Source organism: Vollenhovia emeryi, unplaced genomic scaffold (assembly GCF_000949405.1).
Source record: "Vollenhovia emeryi isolate VEMERY1.0 unplaced genomic scaffold, V.emery_V1.0 DF939387.1, whole genome shotgun sequence".
Taxonomy (NCBI): domain Eukaryota; kingdom Metazoa; phylum Arthropoda; class Insecta; order Hymenoptera; family Formicidae; genus Vollenhovia; species Vollenhovia emeryi.
In genome coordinates, this window is record NW_011966979.1 from 54,206 (window position 1) to 73,491 (window position 19,286).

General features: G+C 35.1%; 2 protein-coding genes across 3 annotated transcripts in view; one reads left to right on the plus strand and one right to left on the minus strand.

Moving 5' to 3' along the window:
- LOC105558057 (GPI transamidase component PIG-S) overlaps positions 1 to 9,108 on the plus strand; it is a 57,498-nt gene extending 48,390 nt beyond the window's left edge. The window contains exons 3-9 of the mRNA XM_012005550.1: positions 1,067 to 1,264; positions 2,365 to 2,583; positions 2,941 to 3,129; positions 3,989 to 4,127; positions 5,996 to 6,143; positions 7,495 to 7,841; positions 8,502 to 9,108. Of these exons, the coding sequence (XP_011860940.1) occupies positions 1,067 to 1,264; positions 2,365 to 2,583; positions 2,941 to 3,129; positions 3,989 to 4,127; positions 5,996 to 6,143; positions 7,495 to 7,841; positions 8,502 to 8,655 (1,394 nt within the window). The 3' untranslated portion in view covers positions 8,656 to 9,108. The remainder of the gene's footprint in view (positions 1 to 1,066; positions 1,265 to 2,364; positions 2,584 to 2,940; positions 3,130 to 3,988; positions 4,128 to 5,995; positions 6,144 to 7,494; positions 7,842 to 8,501) is intronic.
- LOC105558055 overlaps positions 8,777 to 19,286 on the minus strand; it is a 15,505-nt gene continuing 4,995 nt past the window's right edge. The window contains exons 2-14 of one of the 2 annotated variants that reach the window (XM_012005541.1): positions 18,047 to 18,198; positions 17,798 to 17,958; positions 14,203 to 14,279; positions 13,991 to 14,100; positions 13,706 to 13,920; positions 13,507 to 13,615; positions 13,343 to 13,440; positions 12,444 to 12,507; positions 12,294 to 12,372; positions 12,068 to 12,205; positions 11,694 to 11,799; positions 11,385 to 11,613; positions 8,777 to 10,452 (exon numbers count right to left, since the gene is read on the minus strand). In XM_012005541.1, coding sequence (XP_011860931.1) covers positions 10,312 to 10,452; positions 11,385 to 11,613; positions 11,694 to 11,799; positions 12,068 to 12,205; positions 12,294 to 12,372; positions 12,444 to 12,507; positions 13,343 to 13,440; positions 13,507 to 13,615; positions 13,706 to 13,920; positions 13,991 to 14,100; positions 14,203 to 14,279; positions 17,798 to 17,940 — 1,509 coding nt within the window. In that variant the 5' untranslated portion in view covers positions 17,941 to 17,958; positions 18,047 to 18,198 and the 3' untranslated portion in view covers positions 8,777 to 10,311. Of the gene's footprint in view, positions 10,453 to 11,384; positions 11,614 to 11,693; positions 11,800 to 12,067; positions 12,206 to 12,293; positions 12,373 to 12,443; positions 12,508 to 13,342; positions 13,441 to 13,506; positions 13,616 to 13,705; positions 13,921 to 13,990; positions 14,101 to 14,202; positions 14,281 to 17,797; positions 17,959 to 18,046; positions 18,199 to 19,286 lie in introns of those variants that run through there. The other variant, XM_012005542.1, reaches the window with a different exon arrangement.

The window sequence follows — 19,286 nt, forward strand, 5'->3', positions numbered from 1 at the left end:
GTAATGAATATGATTTACATGCATATCTCTATATATTCAGAACTTCAGGGGTGTGTAAAGTTAAGCACCCTAACTTAAAAATTTGGTAGTTCTGGTCTGAGTTCCCGCTTCCTTTTGAAGAGTTTAAGAGTTTCTTAGCTTTTAAATTATTTTTATTTAGCGAAAACTCTTCGAAATAAATTTGGATAGAAACAGTATCTTTATTATCCATATGTATAAACTCCTCGTGTCTACTAATTCAAACTAAAAAACCAACGCAGTGCTGCCAGTACAAAAATCCAAACAACGAATACATTATAAAGAAGACAAATCAAAATAACTAGTATACAGCAGCGAATACAAATTAAAATAACTCGCACCACGACGCAAATAAAATTCGTATTAGTAGCAAAACAAAACGAAACAGAACAGATGTAATAACGGTATAAATCGCTCAGAACTATTGTATCTCAAAATTAAATCTTCAAATTTTTTATTATTTTTTTAACTATTTTTAAACGAAATTTTTTACATGTATTAGGAATAAACGTCATCCAATCAAGAATAATATAATTCAATTATTTGGATATCTTTTATTTTTAAAAAATTTTTATTTTCTCCCTCCCTCCAAAGTATCTTCTCTACAAAAGTAATGATATCATCAAATGGCGCCAACTAAACTGAATATTTATAAAAACTAGGTATTTTATTATTTTTTATATTAAAATGTTATATCAAACAATCGAGCATAAAATTTTATCAGAAGAAATAAAGGAAATAATAATATTAAGGAGACAAATTTTTAATACTTATTCCATAAAAATTTTATGCAAGACTTGATGATTTTTTAAGGATAAAGTTTATATTTTGACTTCTTAGTAATATTTAATAATATACTGTAATTAATTTCATAATTTTTTAACATAACTTTAATTTTACAGATATTAATTTTTGTACAAATTTTGCGCCGTCTCTCAATATCTCTTTCACATCTTTTTCCTATTTTTTTAAATTAATTCATGTATACGAAATTTTTGAATTTTTAGACTGACAACTTATTATTCTCTGATTTCAACTCGGTTTTCAGAAATATATCAACTCGACGTGGAATATCAGGTAATTTCCAATAATCTCTTAGCGTCTGTTTTCACATATCACGAGCTCGAAAAGGTAGCTTCTACTTTCGACCTGGATGTAGGTAGCTTATTACTGCTGGAAGCAACAAATTTGAATGACGCTGTTTTAGTTGGTTCCAAGAGAACGCTGTATTTCTCTACTGAAACCAGTAAGTTGATCGTTATCGAAGTAGTTCGCTTGCGACCTAATTGCGTGTTGGAAGTTTAAACCTGTATTAGATTTGATATTTTTTTTTAAATAATTTATAAGTCGTAAGCCACGATTTATTTAATACACATTTACATCACTGAGGTAGAAAACGTTCTACGTTTATGACAATTAGAAAGAGGCATTTGCTTGTAGTCTCTTTTTAGAGTTTCCCGTCTCAATTTTGTATTTTTCATTCAAATCCAAAATGAATATTCAATCCATTTATCTTATTCTGTTCTTTACATATCTACTGTAGCTTTATATTGAAAAGGAAATAATTTATATGTTACTCATAGCTACAATTACATTTGTGACACATCTGTGATGATATTTTTTCTTACGATGTACTTATTGTTAGATTATACAGGGTGCCTGATGCAAGAGAATCCCCGTGGGGGGGGGGGGGGCGAACAATGATGGTAGATTGGGTCAGATTGAGATGAGAAATTCGATAGCTAATGCAAATTTTGTAAAATGGTACATGACTTTTCATCTTACACTAGTCTGACCCAATCTACCACCATTTTTCGTAAGGGTCCTCTCGCGTCGGACACCTTGTATAAATATCAATACAGTAGAATCTCGGTTATACGGTCTTCGATCAACCGAGGCTCCGCGTTATCCGAGCCACCGGACTTATCCGAGCACTCCGCGTTAATCGAGGTGTGCGCTTGAATAATACGGAAAAACTCGGATAAAACGGATGACGCCGATATGGTGTATGCGCGGAGTAGTTTGCGATTGCAACATACTTTTTGCTTAAACAAGCATAAACTTGTTACTACATGCTTTGTGCTCCTCGGTTGTGAGCTAGAATTTAACAGTTGGGCTTCAACAGTCCTTGGAAAAACATCGCCATGTCGCAGAAGCGGAAAAAAGTCGTTAAATTTTTACTTTTATATGTTCATGGGGTTAAATTCCATTGTAGCATTTTAAATATATAGAAAATAATAAAAGTTTTCGAATTTTGTGTTTCTTCCGTGTTGTCCGAGCTTTGTCCGAGGTACCCCCTCCCCACATTACCTCGGATAAAAGAGGTTTTACTGTATATGTCTCTAGGTATTGCTAAATTGATACAAGTATTGTCAGAATGGATTCTGCATGATAAATCATTGGCACTGACGAAAAACGCGCTCGCGGAGCCTACTATGTACAGTTTAGATGAAGAAAACAGGAGACGATTTCCAGCCAGTCTGGCATACGACGTTCTAGTCACCTTAGTTAATCCTGATCCTGAAAAGCTAAAGATCGTTTGGAACCTCAAGACGGTAACTGAAGGTAATTGAACATCATATGAACTACAATATGACATTAAGTCGAGTCAGTTATCAACCGTTTGCGTAAATTGATGAGCTCTAAATAAAATGGTATTGAAAACTTGGTGTTACTTAGTAATATTAAAAATTTTCTAAAACAAAGTTTCACGATATTTATATTACTTTTTGAAAATCTGCCCGCTATCGAATCAACCATTTTGAATTTGCATATGAACAAGACATTTGAAAATTGCGAATTAATCAGATATGTTGCTACTTTTTATTAAATATTGTTTATTATCACAATGACGATTTTAATCGTTAGTGTGAATTGCATGACAATTCATATTTGTGACTGCAATTTAATTTCCTGTCGTAGAGTACATGCAACCATTTCTGGATGAGCTGTCCATCCTGAGTAACTTTTCGGTCAAGTCGCAATGGCTCTACTTGCTGCCATTAGATATGAATCCTAGACGTGTGCCCGACAGTAGCCCAAACCGTAGGCACTTTGCCTTACGCGAGAGCGTCTTGCCACAGCTCGTGACGCCGTTGGAGAAAAAATTAGGTTTGTAACGCATGCAAAAAGTACAGGCATAAAAAAACTATCCCTGGAAATATTTTACTGAAAATGTAATGAAATTTTACTTAAATGTATTTGAACATCTCTCTCAATTGATCCCTTTTCATTATCATTTTATTAATATTTCAGTAAAAACTCATTGAAAAGTCAGTTTTATTAAAAAGTAACCCAGTTTTTACTTAAATTCAGTAAACTTTGTAAAATCCTCTATAATAGAGTTTCTACTTTTATAAATTATTTTACAACATGTTTGGTTTAGTATGGGTGTGAAAACGTAGACACAATTCTAGTCGATAAGAACTTTAATAATAATCAAGTAAGCCAAGCTTCTCTCTCGACGACTAAACACCAACTAGGCTGTACAAAGGACATGCGAGATACGCAGCGCTCGATGTTCTTAACGCTATCTACATCGTCGTCGCACTATGTCAGCCGATAATATGTATCGGCTCCCAACACAACAGTTCATTTTAATATGTAGGATGGAGAAGTGCCAATGTGAGCCACAAAATGAACGGAATTCGGTTCTCACAATACAGGAGAAAGAATTTCTCTTTAATATAAAACGTTTCGACCCTTCTTCGGGTCTTCTTCAGTTAGACTCGTGGATAAAATTTAACGTAGTCGGTCAAAGCACTACATGTGGTTACAGCATTATCTATCTAATTCGACAGTCCGCAGCGACGATGTTATAACGACTGTGACACAGCAATGAAGTTTATTTTAACTTTTCTTATATTTGACACTACTATAGTGAAGAAATTTTTAGTTACTTTTATTTCATTTTTCATCAACTCCATTGTATTTTCAGCGAAATGTTTCCATCAAGAATTTTAAATTTTAGCGTCGCAGGTTAGTCTTCATCCGTGTATCAATTTGGTCGTTTATATGGTACCATGTGACAACGCGCCTCTACATATATACACCCGCAGCGGACACAGATCGCGAACTGACAGCAATGTGGAAGCCTTTCTCTCTCCGAGGTATCTTTCACTCCTGATTTGTGTGCGTGCGCGTGTGCATGTGCGTGTGCGTGTGTGATTTATTCTCATAAATATTCTTAATATTATTTTAAATGCACACGAATAACAGGATTGCTTATGTTCATTATTATTTATTGTAATATATGTAGGGTGTCCTAAACCGAACCTAACGCACCCGTTAATGACAAATTTCTAAGATTATTTGGTGACGAAAATTCTAATACCAAAATGCCGCGATTAATTAATTATACATATACTATATAAATTTATTAATTTCCCTTAGGGTTTTGTAACCCTATCTGGATTTCCGTTTCCGTTTACAATCTCCTTTTCCTATTTCTCCTTATATTGTACTTTCTTTCTCTTTTTCTCTTTCACTCCCTCTCATTCATTCCTTCACATTTACTCTCCATCCCTCCCACCATACCCCCTACGTCTTTCCTTAGACCCTCCAACATCCTCATCCATCTTTCCCCCTCCCCTTCTTCCCCTAGCACTTCTTCCACCATATCCTGCCATGTTTTTCCTATCCCCCAGTCTACTCCTCCCACATATGCTCCCATGTTTCCTCCCCCCCCCCCTTCCACATATCCTGCATTTTCTCTTCCCTTCATCTTCCCAGTATTTTCCTCCTTCCATCCCACTCCCCAATCTATATCTCGTCACCCATTGCCACCTGCTCTCCCTCCAATCTTTCTTTAAGTAATCCAACACTCCTTCCTTTATCATTTTATACCACCTGTTATATTCGGATTCCTCTATTTCTTTCCATCTTTCCTCCCTTTGCATTCTCCCCTCCCTTTTGTATCCCCTTCTCTCTCCATTGTCCCCCAACCTCTCCATCTTCTCTACTTTCCAAATATTCCTTCCTTTCTTCCTCCCATCTCCTCCCTGCTTACCCTTCCTTCGCTCTTTGCCTCTATTCTTTCCAACATTCCCTGACCAATTGCCCCCCTCTTCCTTCCTCCAACTTCTTTTCATACCCCAGTGCCCTCATGCCCGTCCTTCCTTTCAACATCTCCCTTTTCAATTCTTTCCTTATCATATACGGCGTATATCTCTCCACTCACTCCCAACAACCACCTCATATATCTGTCCTATAATTTTTCCATTCTCTCCCTTTCCTTCCAACCCAAAACTTCCACCCCATAACTAATCACCGTCCAAATCAACCTGTCAAATAGCCATATTCTTTTTTCCCAGTGCCCCCTAAACCTTCTCTTTCCTATCCCCCATACCTGCCCCATCAATACCGCTCCTTTTCTAACTCTCCCTTATATGTGCTTCCTGCTTTCCGCTTCCACTCATTATATATGCCAGATACTTGTACTCTTTATAACCACTTTTATTGTCTTCCCTTTCCACCTCCAAGTTGTCTTTCTCCATCTCCCTCCTCCTTTCCTGCACCTCATTACCTTGGTCTTCCCTGTGTTTGCCACTAGTCCTTTTTTGTCTAAGTATCCTTCCTCTTCCCTCATAATCCCCTTTATTCCCGCCTCATCCTCTGCCAACACCGCTATATCATCTGCATACGCCAACGTATACAGGGTGAGTTATATCTTTTTTTACAACGCTCGTGAGAAGGTAGAATGGATCGAAATAAACAGAAAAGTCAAACAAAAAGAGACACTACCGTGTCTCGTGATTTGTTGCCTTTAACACTTCTCATTTAAAAACTATTGTATTCTCGGTATTTTGATATTAGGATTATTATCTCAAAATAATCTCAAGAAACTGTCATTAACAGGCAGTGCGTTAGGACACCCCGTATATAATATTTATCTTCCATTAAAGTCGTGTTTTTTTAGAAACACATTATTTCCAAATTAGTTTAGTTAATTTTTATCAACATTGTACATTTAATATAGATGGGGCGGTGTGGTTTTGATTAATCCACCATCAGAGATATGTGAGAGCGCGCGAGAGGATGAAGCAGTTACTGTTGTTCCCGAAGAAACTGCCATAGTAGGCACATTTCTGGCTCAGCTCCGACTATTATTAGGCATTCCAGAAACGGTAACGAACAACCTCCTAACATATTCTATTCTAAATATTTTTAAACATAGCTGGGTATCTGATATAATTACCACGCCACTTTTTGTGGCAGAGTGTATTCAAGCGACTAAAAAAGTTTCCTATTCTTTATTTTTTATTTTTGTCGCAATCGACCGCAATTAGCACGTGACGCTGGACTATCAAGATGTTTCTTAAGCAAAAATTTGACAAAACTGACTTTGCATTGCAATAGTGAAGATCATGGGGCACATAGGAGAAAAATGAAAACACTTTTATCATGCAAAACCAAGCTATCGATTGAGCGCATCAGCCGGATCGTCGGATCAGCCGTTGTTGAGATCCGAAAATCTGAGGGCCCGTCAACTCGCGTACTCGCGTAAACTTACACGGTCGGTCTCGCGCGCGCGGTCCTAGCTACGCTTATACAGGGTGTTAATAAATTCATGTTACAACGCTTGAGGGGTGAAAGTACAAATCAAAACAAACCTTTTTTATCAATACACATGGGGACGGAAACGAACCCCTAACCCGTTGGAACGCGCGATGAGTTCAGGGTAGGCAACCCGTTGACTCCTAAAAGCCATGGTTTACGGTCAGTGCAAACCGTTGAAGAGCTCACCGAAAGAATTATCCAAGCGTTTGATGAGATACGAGCTTCTCCAGGCAAGTTGCATAGGATAAAAGAAACATGATTCGCCGTTGCCACTTGCACGTCGATCAAGGTGGTCGTCATTTCGAGCCCTTGCTCTAAAATGTGTTATTGGTTTACAGAACTGTTAATAAACCGTTGTTTAATTGAACTGTTGTTGTTTTAAACAAAATCCCAACATTTGTTCTTAAACGTAGCGGCCAGCGTAGTAAAAGATGTACACAACGGGTTGCCTACCCTGAACTTTTTGCGCGTTCCAGCGGGTTAGGGGTTCGTTTCCGCCCCCATGTGTATTGGTAAAAAATGTTTGTTTTGATTTGTACTTTCACCCCTCAAGCGTTGTAACATGAATTTATTAACACCATGTATATCTAATGAAAAATAGGGGATTCCATTTAAAATAATACAGTTGACCTTTCTATGACCTTGGCACGTTCACCCAAGGTCAAACCAATGGTACCATCTTATGTCCCCGTTCGAAAAACAACTCTTGTTTGAAACGTCTTTTAGTACAAATCTTGATTTCCGAGAAAAATCAATACGTCACTTAAAATGGGCTATCCGGTATAAAATTCATTACAGAATAAATTTTCTATTTCTTGTAATTATAATTTATTTATACATATAGAATATTTTATTCTGTAATCTTTTATCAATATAAAAAAAGAGTATAAACACGATTTAAGAAGTAAACAATTTCAGAAATCTATTGACGGAGTGACAGTTGTGCCATTAGTAGGGCTAAAATCACGCGACTGGGAAATTGATTCCTTATTGAGGTATCGCACCGTCGAGCAGTTGACTTCGGCCAAATTAACTCTGCAATCATTGGCGCGGCTACTCAAAGAGATTAGTAATATCGTTATCACGGACGTAGTAGGAAACAGAATCAAGACTGCGCTCGAGCTGGTGCACGACTCCACTGAGCATCTGCGACGGGGCGATCTCGAACGTAGTTTCATCCTTAGTAAAGAAGCTTTCGTTATATCTGAGGCGGCCTTTTCCGACCCGACACTCTTGGCGCTTCTTTACTTTCCAGAGGATCAAAAGTGAGTGTAATATTAAGTTATCTTGAAAAATGGAAACAATTAAAAATGTGAACCAATGTATTATCCAATAGTATTATTGGAAAAAAGGAAACGATGCCATTTCGCAACTTGAAAGATGAAGTAGGAAATATATAATAATTATATACACTGACTTTTTCAATTGCACGGTGCATTTTTTTCAAATGCAATATGGTTTCTTTACATTGCTATGGAGCCAATTTTATTTAAATATATTATTCCGTACATAAATTATTAAGTTAAATTCTTTAAAACAATGGATATAATTTACAAAATATATTTATACATAAGAAATTACTGGGGTGGAATAAATTATGTTAAAAATATTAGAAAAGATGAATTAAAAATATTTCGTAAAAAGTACGCGTTATAATTGCTGTATGCATCTGTACGTTTATGTCTGTAATTACTGTATGTTTTTTCCTAAGAATTATAGAACTTATATTGTAAATTTCATTTTAAAAAATTTACTTTAAGTAAAGTTATGAAACATTTTTGTCTAATTTTTCTTGTTTTCTGTTATTTCGTGGATTTTTCTTCCCGGATGTTCTTATACCTATGTATTCGTATAAAATTAATAGAGAAACATTACGAAAATTCAGCATATATTTTTAAATTACAAGTAATTTTGTGATATTACAGGTACGCCGTGTACATTCCCCTATTTCTGCCGGCTATGATACCGGTGCTGTTATCACTCAAGAATATACGAAGATACTACTTCTCTGGAAAGGACAAAATGGTAGATCACCGAGAAAGTAAAAATAACGAAGACTGTAGACCGAAAGCCGAGTAAAAAGTAACTTTTCGACTGTCATATACATATGTATCCACATGATCGTGCAATGATTCGTTCAAAATCATTTCAATCGAAAGGTAATGAGTTGCGATAACAAATATATAATTTCATGCAAAGGTTCTTATCTAAGCTTTTATTCACGCGTTACAGCGTTAAATGTATCGTATTTCAAGTATCTTTAATACATTAAATTTAGACACATTTAAGACTGACACCATTAGTCGGGATTACATAATCTTAACAAACAATAAGAGCGCAGTTTTAGGAATTTTTATTCGTTGTTGTACACAACAGACGTATCGATATATCTCGTGCGACAAGAAACATGCCGAAAGGAAATACGTAAGAAACGATAATAGCTTTGTTTTATTTCAAAAAGAGAAATGATAAGATACCTGTGTACTACTGTATGATATTTATACAAAAGAATATAATAAACGATTTTTCTCTTGAGTTACTTTCTTTTTCTCCTTTGTTCCTTCGAACGATGAAAATCTCTGAGCAAGGTCCCGTACAATTCGCAGGTATTGAATAGCTTAAAGCATATTGTTCTTGCCTATGTTCTATCTCGTTTTTTTTTCTTTCATTCGCTTATTCACTCATACACTACACACTGATTTCGTTAAGACACGCTTCGGCTTGTTGAAATTATCGTCGACAGTTTGAAATTTCACATCTGTGGCTATTGAAATATATTAAATAGTGCAAATTTATGATATATCCTACGCACGCATATCGGTATATATACATATACTCAGCTGATATATGGACGCACGTGTTCAAATACAAGCAAATCTCGCACGACATACTCCTTCTCGCATCCCTCCTCGATCAAATTCGAAAAGTAGATAATTTGATTAGCTCGTTAGAGAGTAATTATGAGTTTTATATATACATATATCAAATCAATCCTCAACCACGTTACCAAAACATTAAAAAAAATTGCAAAAGTTAAGTTACTATAAAAAAATGAGAGAAAAATCGTATATGTCCATCTACCGTAAGAGACTGCTTTTTCCTACTGATATACCGTAATTAAATGAGTTTAACGTCATTCAATAAGAGAAGAACATAATAATAAAAAAGTAGTAAAACAGTTAGCTGCTCGACTCATTAGTTACTATAAAATATTTTTTCTTTAGAGATAAAATAAAAAAAATAAAAGGACCGTATGTTATGCGACGGTCAACAAAGTAAAAATAATTGCTTCAGAGAAATGCTGTGTTCGCAACAAATAGTAATAATAAATAAAATATCCTGACGTAAATAAAAAGTCTTGATTGTGTGTTTTAATTTTGTCAAGAACTTAAAAGTGACAATAGCAATAATACTATATAAGCAAGCGATAGTGTTAATGAAAAGTGAAAAGTGTAATATGTGAGGGCTATATGTCGATGAAGCATTAACAATGAGAAACATTGTGAAAAGAAGCAATCTTATCAGTAAAAGCAGCCAATAACGGTACTGCTATAGCTAATAATCGCCTTTTATAAATATAACAATGATAATACAGCATTGTCATCGTTATATCTATGGTATTTGCATTGATCTCAAATGGTAGCTGGACATTGTTAAAAGTAAAAATAAATTAGTTATCGAACCAAGGAGCTTATCTGTATGGAAAAAGAAAAAAACCAGTAAAGAGTAATTAAGTCAACAAGGACTTTGAACTAATTGTATCGCGTGTTGCAGAGCATCAGCGATATTCTGAAAAACAGGTACACCTTCACGCGTTGCGTAGTCCGACAGGTACATCCTCCCCCGGTTGTAATCTTTTCGGGCTTGTTCAGTCAGCTAAATGAATTAAGAGAAAAACGATATATCACATTTCTATTGTAATAGTAAAAAAAGGATTTTTCCTACAAACGAGTATATAATAGCAAATATATATTACAGGTCACTCAACTTCTCAGTAATATGTGGAAGATGATTTCACTATTAATGACTATTAACTGCTACAACTTATATGCTTAAAGCTCAAGTTGCCAAAGATAATCCTTTAGTTTTGAATATAATTCGATAATTTAATAATTCTACGTTAAGTTATTGTCAATGGTTACTTATAATATATCAACATTCATTCTGTTTTCTGTAATAAAAACTGCCCATACAGCACAGATGGTTGCAGTTACATTGTAGAAACGTTGCAATCTTGCAGAGACATTGCAGGGATATAAAATTGCAAACTTTCGATAGCAATATTGCAGCAATGTTTCAAAAATAATGAAAATACGATATTTTTATTACAAATTTTTTTTTAATTACGAGAATTTTATAATATTATTTTCGTTGATATCAATAATGCGCGAATTATTAAGTACTTGATCAGTGCGGTGTTGCTCGCAATCTCCATCTATTGCGAAGCGACATAATCTCCTTAGGTTGCTTCGCAATAGCTTGCTGTGTATTGAAAAAGGCCCGGATGCATATGTAATTAATAAATTCTCTGCTTATGTAAACAACAACAAATTATTCCAAAAATATTGCACTGCAACATTGCTATAATGTTGCACTGCAATTTCTCTGAGGGCGGACATTTCAACGTTGCTGAAATCCTCCAGAAACGTTGCAGCAACGTTGCGCAACATTGCTGCAATATTGCAATCTGGCAATGTAACATTTCTGCAATCTTCCTGCAATCTTTCTGTGCTGTGTGGGTGTTGTGTTTGAATATGTTCTGGAGAATAAAGGGAAAAGGGTTGGCGTAAAATGTATATTGGTCATACTTGTTCATCAGACACAATAGAACCTTCAGGAAGTGTTTGAACACAGAGGACGAGCTTAGCGCGCAATCCAATCAAGTGAGCTGCCAATGCCATAATGGCGATGCCCCGCGAATGCTGTGGTACTATCAACAGGATCAGTCGTGAATTCTTTATCTTCAGCAATTCTTGTGGCAATATTCTTACGTTGTACTCATTCAGGTTTGGTCGGTACAGAGACAATCTCATCGACCTAGAAAATTCCAAATGAGAAAGGAGATCACGACTTTTAAATAGTCGAGAGATGATTGTCAGTTGACTACTCATACTCACTCTATCAACGGTGCTGCTGAAGATTCTAACCAGAACAGATCTTTACTGACTACACCGATATAAATGTCCCTCTTCTCGAACTCTTGTACAAAGGAATTGGTCCAATCTGAAAAGGTTTAAATCCTTGATAGCTAAACGCAAACTCCCGTTTTTACCTGCTCTATGTAATAGATAAAATCGAGTGCTCAATCGTGGGAAGCGAGAAAATGAAAAGTTTAGGTGGCGAGAAGTGTAGACAGTGAGTACACCGAAGATCGTGGGAAATTGTTGAAAATCAGAAATACCTAGGAGGCGATTAAAAGGATGTACGATAACTCGGCGCAAGAAATTTGAGGTCTTCCTACATAATATATTCCATACTGAAGGTATCTCACTTTCACAAGAGACGCCATTATTCTTCGTCCGCATCCGTAACGACTCGCTGGCTAGAATGCAAAACTGCTCGAAATTGATTCGCAATTCGGTTGGGTCACCTTTCGCCGGAAATCCGTCTATCAATGTCCTATAGATTTCTGCGCGGTGAACACATTGTACTTTAATTTTTTTTTACGTCAAAACAAATCTGTTAAATGCCATAAAGATACGGTACGCGAGCATTACCAGACTTATTCACCATGTTGAGCAGATCCGCAAGAGACACATTGTTGCACATCGCACTCGACTGCAACATCATCCAGGCCTGAAAATAAAAAGAGATCGTAATAACGCGTTGGTGAACTTTTCAAAAAAATTTGTGATAAATGTACATACTTCCCCTAACTTTACTGTGCCACTATCATTAACGTCCATAGATTTGAAAATTTCCCGCAATTTTCTGTCATGTAAATAAAATTTCTGTATAAATTATTTGTACATGTTATTTCTACACATAATATGTTATTTTTACATATGCTGATTTAGAAACATATAAAGAAGTTTAAAGAGATGTGATAAAAAAAACAAACGATTCTGGAAATATATTCTTATTCAGAAATACCTTTGCAGATATCAAATAAAAAAATTACATGAAAATTATTACATGTATCTCTATACATGTATATGCGCGCGCGCGCGTGTGTGCGTGTGCGTGCGTGCATGCGTGTGTGCGTGCGTGTATGTGTATATCGCCTTTTTTATCTAGCACTTTGATCAACAATGTTCCCATCCAAACTTTCAAGAGTTTGATTAGTACATTTATGACACGTTATTTATCACATCATCTCATTATTAAGAAAAATTACTCAGAAGTTATTGTTTCTTACAGCTGACTTTAAATGTCTTAGCAACTAAACATTGAGAATAACAATGTATAGGAAGATATCAATTTATGTATCAGAGTCGATAACTGTCAATACTGTAATAACACTGTTGATAGCATGTTGAATCATTATTATACTTGTTATTTTTGTTGCCAAATATCTTATTAAAAACTGTTTTCTTATTAAACAACTACGAATAAAAAACTAGCACCGTTTAGAGATCTAGATTTATGCCTTTAATATGATTTAAACCTTATAACTTTCAATATTAGATATTTTCGAAATTATACATTTCTAAATATGGATTATTGGGCAATTGCTTGTTTTATTCTTATTATATGTTTGTCAGGATACTGTTAAATTATTCTACATTTATTTACATATAATATAGACAGGCGATTAAAAACTTACACTGCATCCGTTCCATTTTGAGTAAGCGAGATTCTTATAGGTCTGATGCCATCCTCAGTGCTCATGCAATCCTGCACGTTGATCTTTTCGCGTAACATCTATGTATAAATAATACATATTAATCATTAATTCTGAAGCATTTGTCCCTTAAGTAGAGCCATTACCTTGGATGTACAGTGAAGGGCAACTGATACGCTCTCGAATATTGGTATCCTTTGCCTTTCCATTAGGTACTGAAGCACTAACAATCCGTTCATCAAATCATAATATTCTCTGAAGAATAAAATATGTACCGATAAGAGAAAAATCATCACAATCGTATAATATATCGTTAAACCAATTGATTTGTAAGAAATAACGTACTGCGTGGAAACAGCCTCTCCAAGTATCGTCTGTCCTTGACGATATGGATAAATGACAAGAACCAAGGATTCTCTACGTGTAGCTGCTAGTTGAGCTGCTTCAATGATGCCCGCACTATTGCGTGTCTGATTGTCAATGACAAACAGCAGGACTCGCGCCGTCTGCTTTGCCTCATATTCTTGAGCTATTAATTCCGGACCCCATTGCGACACTTGCTGCGATGCACAATCCAATATCTTACATTCGTGAAATTGAAAAAGAAACCCAGGAAGATAAACTACTTACGGGATTATAATAAGTAATACCAAGGTTCTGAAGAGTCGGTATTGCTATGTCTGACCTCCAGGTAGTTGGATTACAAGACCCGCCCAAAAATACCTCATATGCCATCCTTTCTAAGCAGTTAATCAACAAATAAGTAAATAGTCGGGACACAAAATATCGCCACGTCGATATTATTGAACGGTGCATTGCAAACACCGTTGTTTGTGACTTACTTGAGCCAGTTTTGTGATTAATGCCTTTTCCATCACCGTGTAATGAGCAAGAGGCGTTCATAGGAACAGCTGCTGTTCTAAAGGTGAACAAGAATAGATGTTAGCTGGTACAATTTCAGTATTTTAATTCGTATACCGATCTAGTATTGTCACACTCGACATGATGACACTCGACTGATATTTATTAGATTTTCGTGGTTATATTTGCAACAGGACTTAATATTTAAGTAATTTTACCATTTGTTTTATCATGCGTGTAAGCCTGCACATTGACTTATGAAATTTTATGATTAGAAATCAATTTTTTTCAATTTTGCAACACTACTTTGATCATATACAACTGTTATTAATTTTACAATTTTTCCCATACATGAAAACACAAATCAGAGTATTTACAATTTGGAAGAAAAAAATTTTTCTGCCCACTGAAATAAAGAAATTTTAAAGAAATTTTATCAAAATTATGATTTCTTCAAACATTTCATTTTTACTGTGTAAATAAACTAAAATAAATTTGTTCTAAAATTTTTTTAATCAGTTTTATTTAAATGTGGATTTAAATAAAGGCGATCGCAAGACGTCCCCTATTTTTTTCATACTCGAATTTGTGAACATGTTTAACTACAAATGAAAGATCTCATTAGCTGATTACAATATGTCGCTACCAAAATGTACCTTCTCCTCATTTCCGAGAAGGTCCCACGGTCAGCGAATGGCTAACTCATTAAAAGGTTAATTCCAAAACATAAGAATTGCCATTTTCTTGGAAATAAGAAAGAGGTACATTGGCTACGTTCAGTAGAAGAAGCTGCTTTGCAACTGTTGTAAAATTCATGAATCTGATTGGCGTATGCTCTTAAATTCACTCAAGATTAAGAGAATACACTAATCAGATTCACGAATTTTACAACAGTTGCAAAGCAGCTTTTTCTGCTAAAGCAGCCATTTTAGCACCGACATATTTGCAATCAACTCAACAAGATCTTTTATTTGCTAAACATAGCCATAAATTTGAGTGTGAAAAAATTAGGGAACATGGCCTATATGTGCAGTCACTTTTATTTCTTTTTATAGAATTTCTGTCAAGGACTTTTTGACAATATTTATGGGAGGAGGGCGGGCGGGATGAAATGTAATTATAAAATTATCATAAGGCAAAACTATCAGTTTTTATATTCCTCTTGCTCATCACTAAACCAACATATGTATATAAATAATCTTTATTTTATTCTTTTTCTATAATAACTTAATCGGTAACATTTTAATCGACATTTTTTTCAACAAGTTTTTCTTAAATTTGAATTATAAAATATTTGAAATAATAATTTCATTTAAAAAAATAATCCGTTTTTTGCAACTTTGCTTACAATTTTTAGTAAAACGAGTAATTTTTTTCAACAAGACATTCAAAATTTATTTATACTTAAAGAAATTAAAACAAATTTTTTAATCGGTTTAGTAGTGCTTAAAAAGAATATTTAAAATATAATTTTACGTCATTATTTCACATTCCTTACAATAATTTATCTTTTTTATATATTACAAATGAAATCCTTTACAAATAGAAGATTTAGCATCAATATACCAAAATATATCTCGACTTCCACCATAGAACCGCATAAGTTAACCATTTGTTCTAACATTTCGTGTGAATGGAATCACAAGAAAATAAAATGTTTAGCTTTTTAGGTCACAGAGTTTATAAAAAACCTGTACATACACACAAATTATGATACTTCCATACCACGTCACACCCATAGGCGTGCGCAGACTATTTTATTTGGTGGTGCCAGCGATTTTAAATTTCAAAACATTTTAATAAATAAAATAAAATAAAATTGTCTCATCGTTACTCAGCCGCGACCCTTCGCTGGGTGCATGAAAATAATTTTGTATTTGTATTTTTTAAAGTAAAAAAAACCTGTTTTTTGGTAGTGCCATAGCACACTATCAGTACCTCCCCTGGACACACCTATAATTATACCATCACCTGACTCAAGAAACTAATTGTAAGAAACACGTTCCAAAAAAACAAAAACACACGATAACACAGATAAATAAAATAATTAAAAAACATCAAACAAAAATATATCTGAGACTGAATAATCCCAAGAATAAAAATCTATCTATCACCTTTCCCTGATACATACATAAAATTACAGATAAAATTCGTAAAATTCTGAACAAACATCAGAATACAAAATCATCTATGAACCAATAAAAATAGAACAGTACCTAGACAATCTAAAAGACAAAAGATTCCCATTAGACATTCCAGGGATATACAGAGAATTTTGCTCCTGCGTTTACATAGAAGAGACTGGAAGGGTAGAGTACATTAAAAGAACATCAGAATACTGTTAGACCAAAACACATAACAATCAATATTAGAGCAATACAGCCTAGACAGCGGACATAAAATTTTGTTGGATAAAATATTGGTACTAGTCGAGACTAACATTTACTTCCCTGGAAAATACAGGGAATTCTTAGAAATTCAAAGCATTCCAACAATCTTAATAAAGACAGATCAGTTCTATTGGCAATTTGTTCTTCTGGTTTTTCAATTTTGACCAATCAAATTCCCTTACCCTCCCTTCTTTATCTTTTACCTCCCTCCTTACATGGTCAATCACTATATGTATGTATAAAGGTCAATCACCTATCAAGGAACAAGTCAATATCAGATTGTTCCTTCTTGATGAAGTGAACTGAAAACAAAACGTTGGAATACGCTGGAATTACGCAGCTCCGGTCCAGGAGCCAAACCTAGTATTCCTGCACATCATGATATCGTGACAGCATCAGATGTCAGATTGCAGATTACTTCGAAAAACTGAAACTATCATTTGTATTTTCTCTCCTCTATTTTTTTCAATATTTTACCAATATTTGAAATAATTATAATCCTTTCCACATAATTATATGAATAAGGAAGAGAACTTAAATTTGAATATAAAAACGATTAAATTTTGTTGAAAAATTTGAACGAAAATGCCTGGAAGACAAGGAAACTTTTTCTCTAATTTGAGTACGCATCCTCTAAGTAGTGTAAGTTATTACAATACGATGCTTCGGAAGGTATGTTAGCAATATTAATAAAATTCGTTATTCAAAGCTACGCAATATTTGGTAATTTTTTATGGAGTCATTTCCGATCATAAAATTATATGTCAGTCTATATAACAGAGTTCATCAATAATATCAAGATGTCATCAGAGTGTGATAATATGATATATCAGATAGTAGCACGGATTAATCATTTTGTAGCTGAACGTACTTCCAAACATCAAATAATTTTGTAACGACAGACATCGCATTGCGTTTCATCATTGCTTTTAAATATCCTCACTACAATCATAATTAAACGCTGAATATTTTTTGCCTGAAACATATAGATTTCCGTTCATCTATATAATGATTGATCAAAGATATATAGAAAAAAAAGATTTGTTTTAGAAGCAAATAATAATTTAGCTCGCAAGAAATGGAAGCCGTTACTGCATAAGAGAATTATATGTGATGTCTTGAAAATTGCTGAGAAGCATGTAACAAAGTCAAATCTGTCGATATATTGTAAAGTTTTTCATGTTACCCTCGCTCGCACAGACGTGCCAGTTCTGCGGCAAATATACAGAATTCTTCTAACATTATACAGGCATCGGTACATTCGGGACAATCTTCAGCAGCATGCCGCAGCTTGATGCACAGCTGCAAGTAGTTTGGAAGCAACAGCATCACGTATATTTCTTGTATCTGAAACAGTCAGCAATTCTCTTTTCTACTTCGGCGTCACTGGTTAAATAAAAATTAACTGTGAGCAAGAAAATTTTGTCATACTTACACTGGAGATACTGGCGATCGTTAAGTTTACGCTCAATTAATATCTGACGATAAATATTCCTCATCATTTAAAACTATGCGATCGATTTAAATGCCTACTTCTGGAAATACGAACGTATCTGTGTTCCTCTCAATCGGGACTTTCAAGCTTTCCTATAGAAAAGTATGAATATTAGGACTCTCTGAGGTAAACAAAACCATTTTACTACGAAAATATGCAGCGTATCCATAAAGTTTGTAACCACTCTTTATATTTTGGAAACGATTCAAATGAGTATGTTGAAATAGAACGGGGACTTGATGGTGTCATTTAATTCTCCTCGTCGAGACGATTTCAACGAGATGTAGTACATGGGATCAATTTGGTGATTGTCAAAATGGCCAGCAAAGTTAGGTACTCTAACGTAGCCATCAAAGTACATACGATGTGTTTTGATAATTGAAATGACCGCACATTAGCTGAGTCGAAAATAATAAAAATTAAATCAGGTTCAGCACCGAAATCATGATTCGGACCTGCGACCGTGTGAGCTGCTGGCCGATGACTGGCCACTAGCCACCCTTAGAGTACCTACCCATACAGCACACAAATGTTGAATCAACATCTCAGAAACGTTCCATTACAACATTGCAATATTGCATCAATGTTACGAAACGCAGATTCAACGTTGAAAAGATATTGCAAAAGCGTCTAATGTCCGCTGAATTGTAATGTTTTGTAAACGTTACAATTCAACATTCAGAGAACATTGTTAAATTATATTGAGTTAACATTGGTCGCGTTTAGCAGAATATTTTTTACAACTGTTGGAAGTGCTGAAATTGAATTATTCCACTAAAATAATAATCCAATCTTAGCTCAGAAAATTTCTGGCCGTTGCAAAAATATTATAGATATATATACAGGGTGTCTGATGCAAAAGTAGCCAACTTGAAAATAGTGGTAGATTGGGTTAAACTAAGGAGAAATGTCATGTGCCGCGGTACGAAAGTAACAATATAGTTATCGAGTAATTAATTTACACGTTTGAGCGAATGAGGATGCAGGAGACGGTAGGCCGGACTCGGAAGGCATTTAAGAAAATCGATCGATGAGCGGGAGGTGGAGCGACGCGCGAGGTACATCGTGGTGGGAAAAAACCTAGGCGCGGCGGGGAGCGCGGCGCGGGCGGCGAGCGCGGCAGCGAGCGCGAGCGACGGGCGACCCGAAACATAAACATAGTATCTCGCGCGTCGCTCCA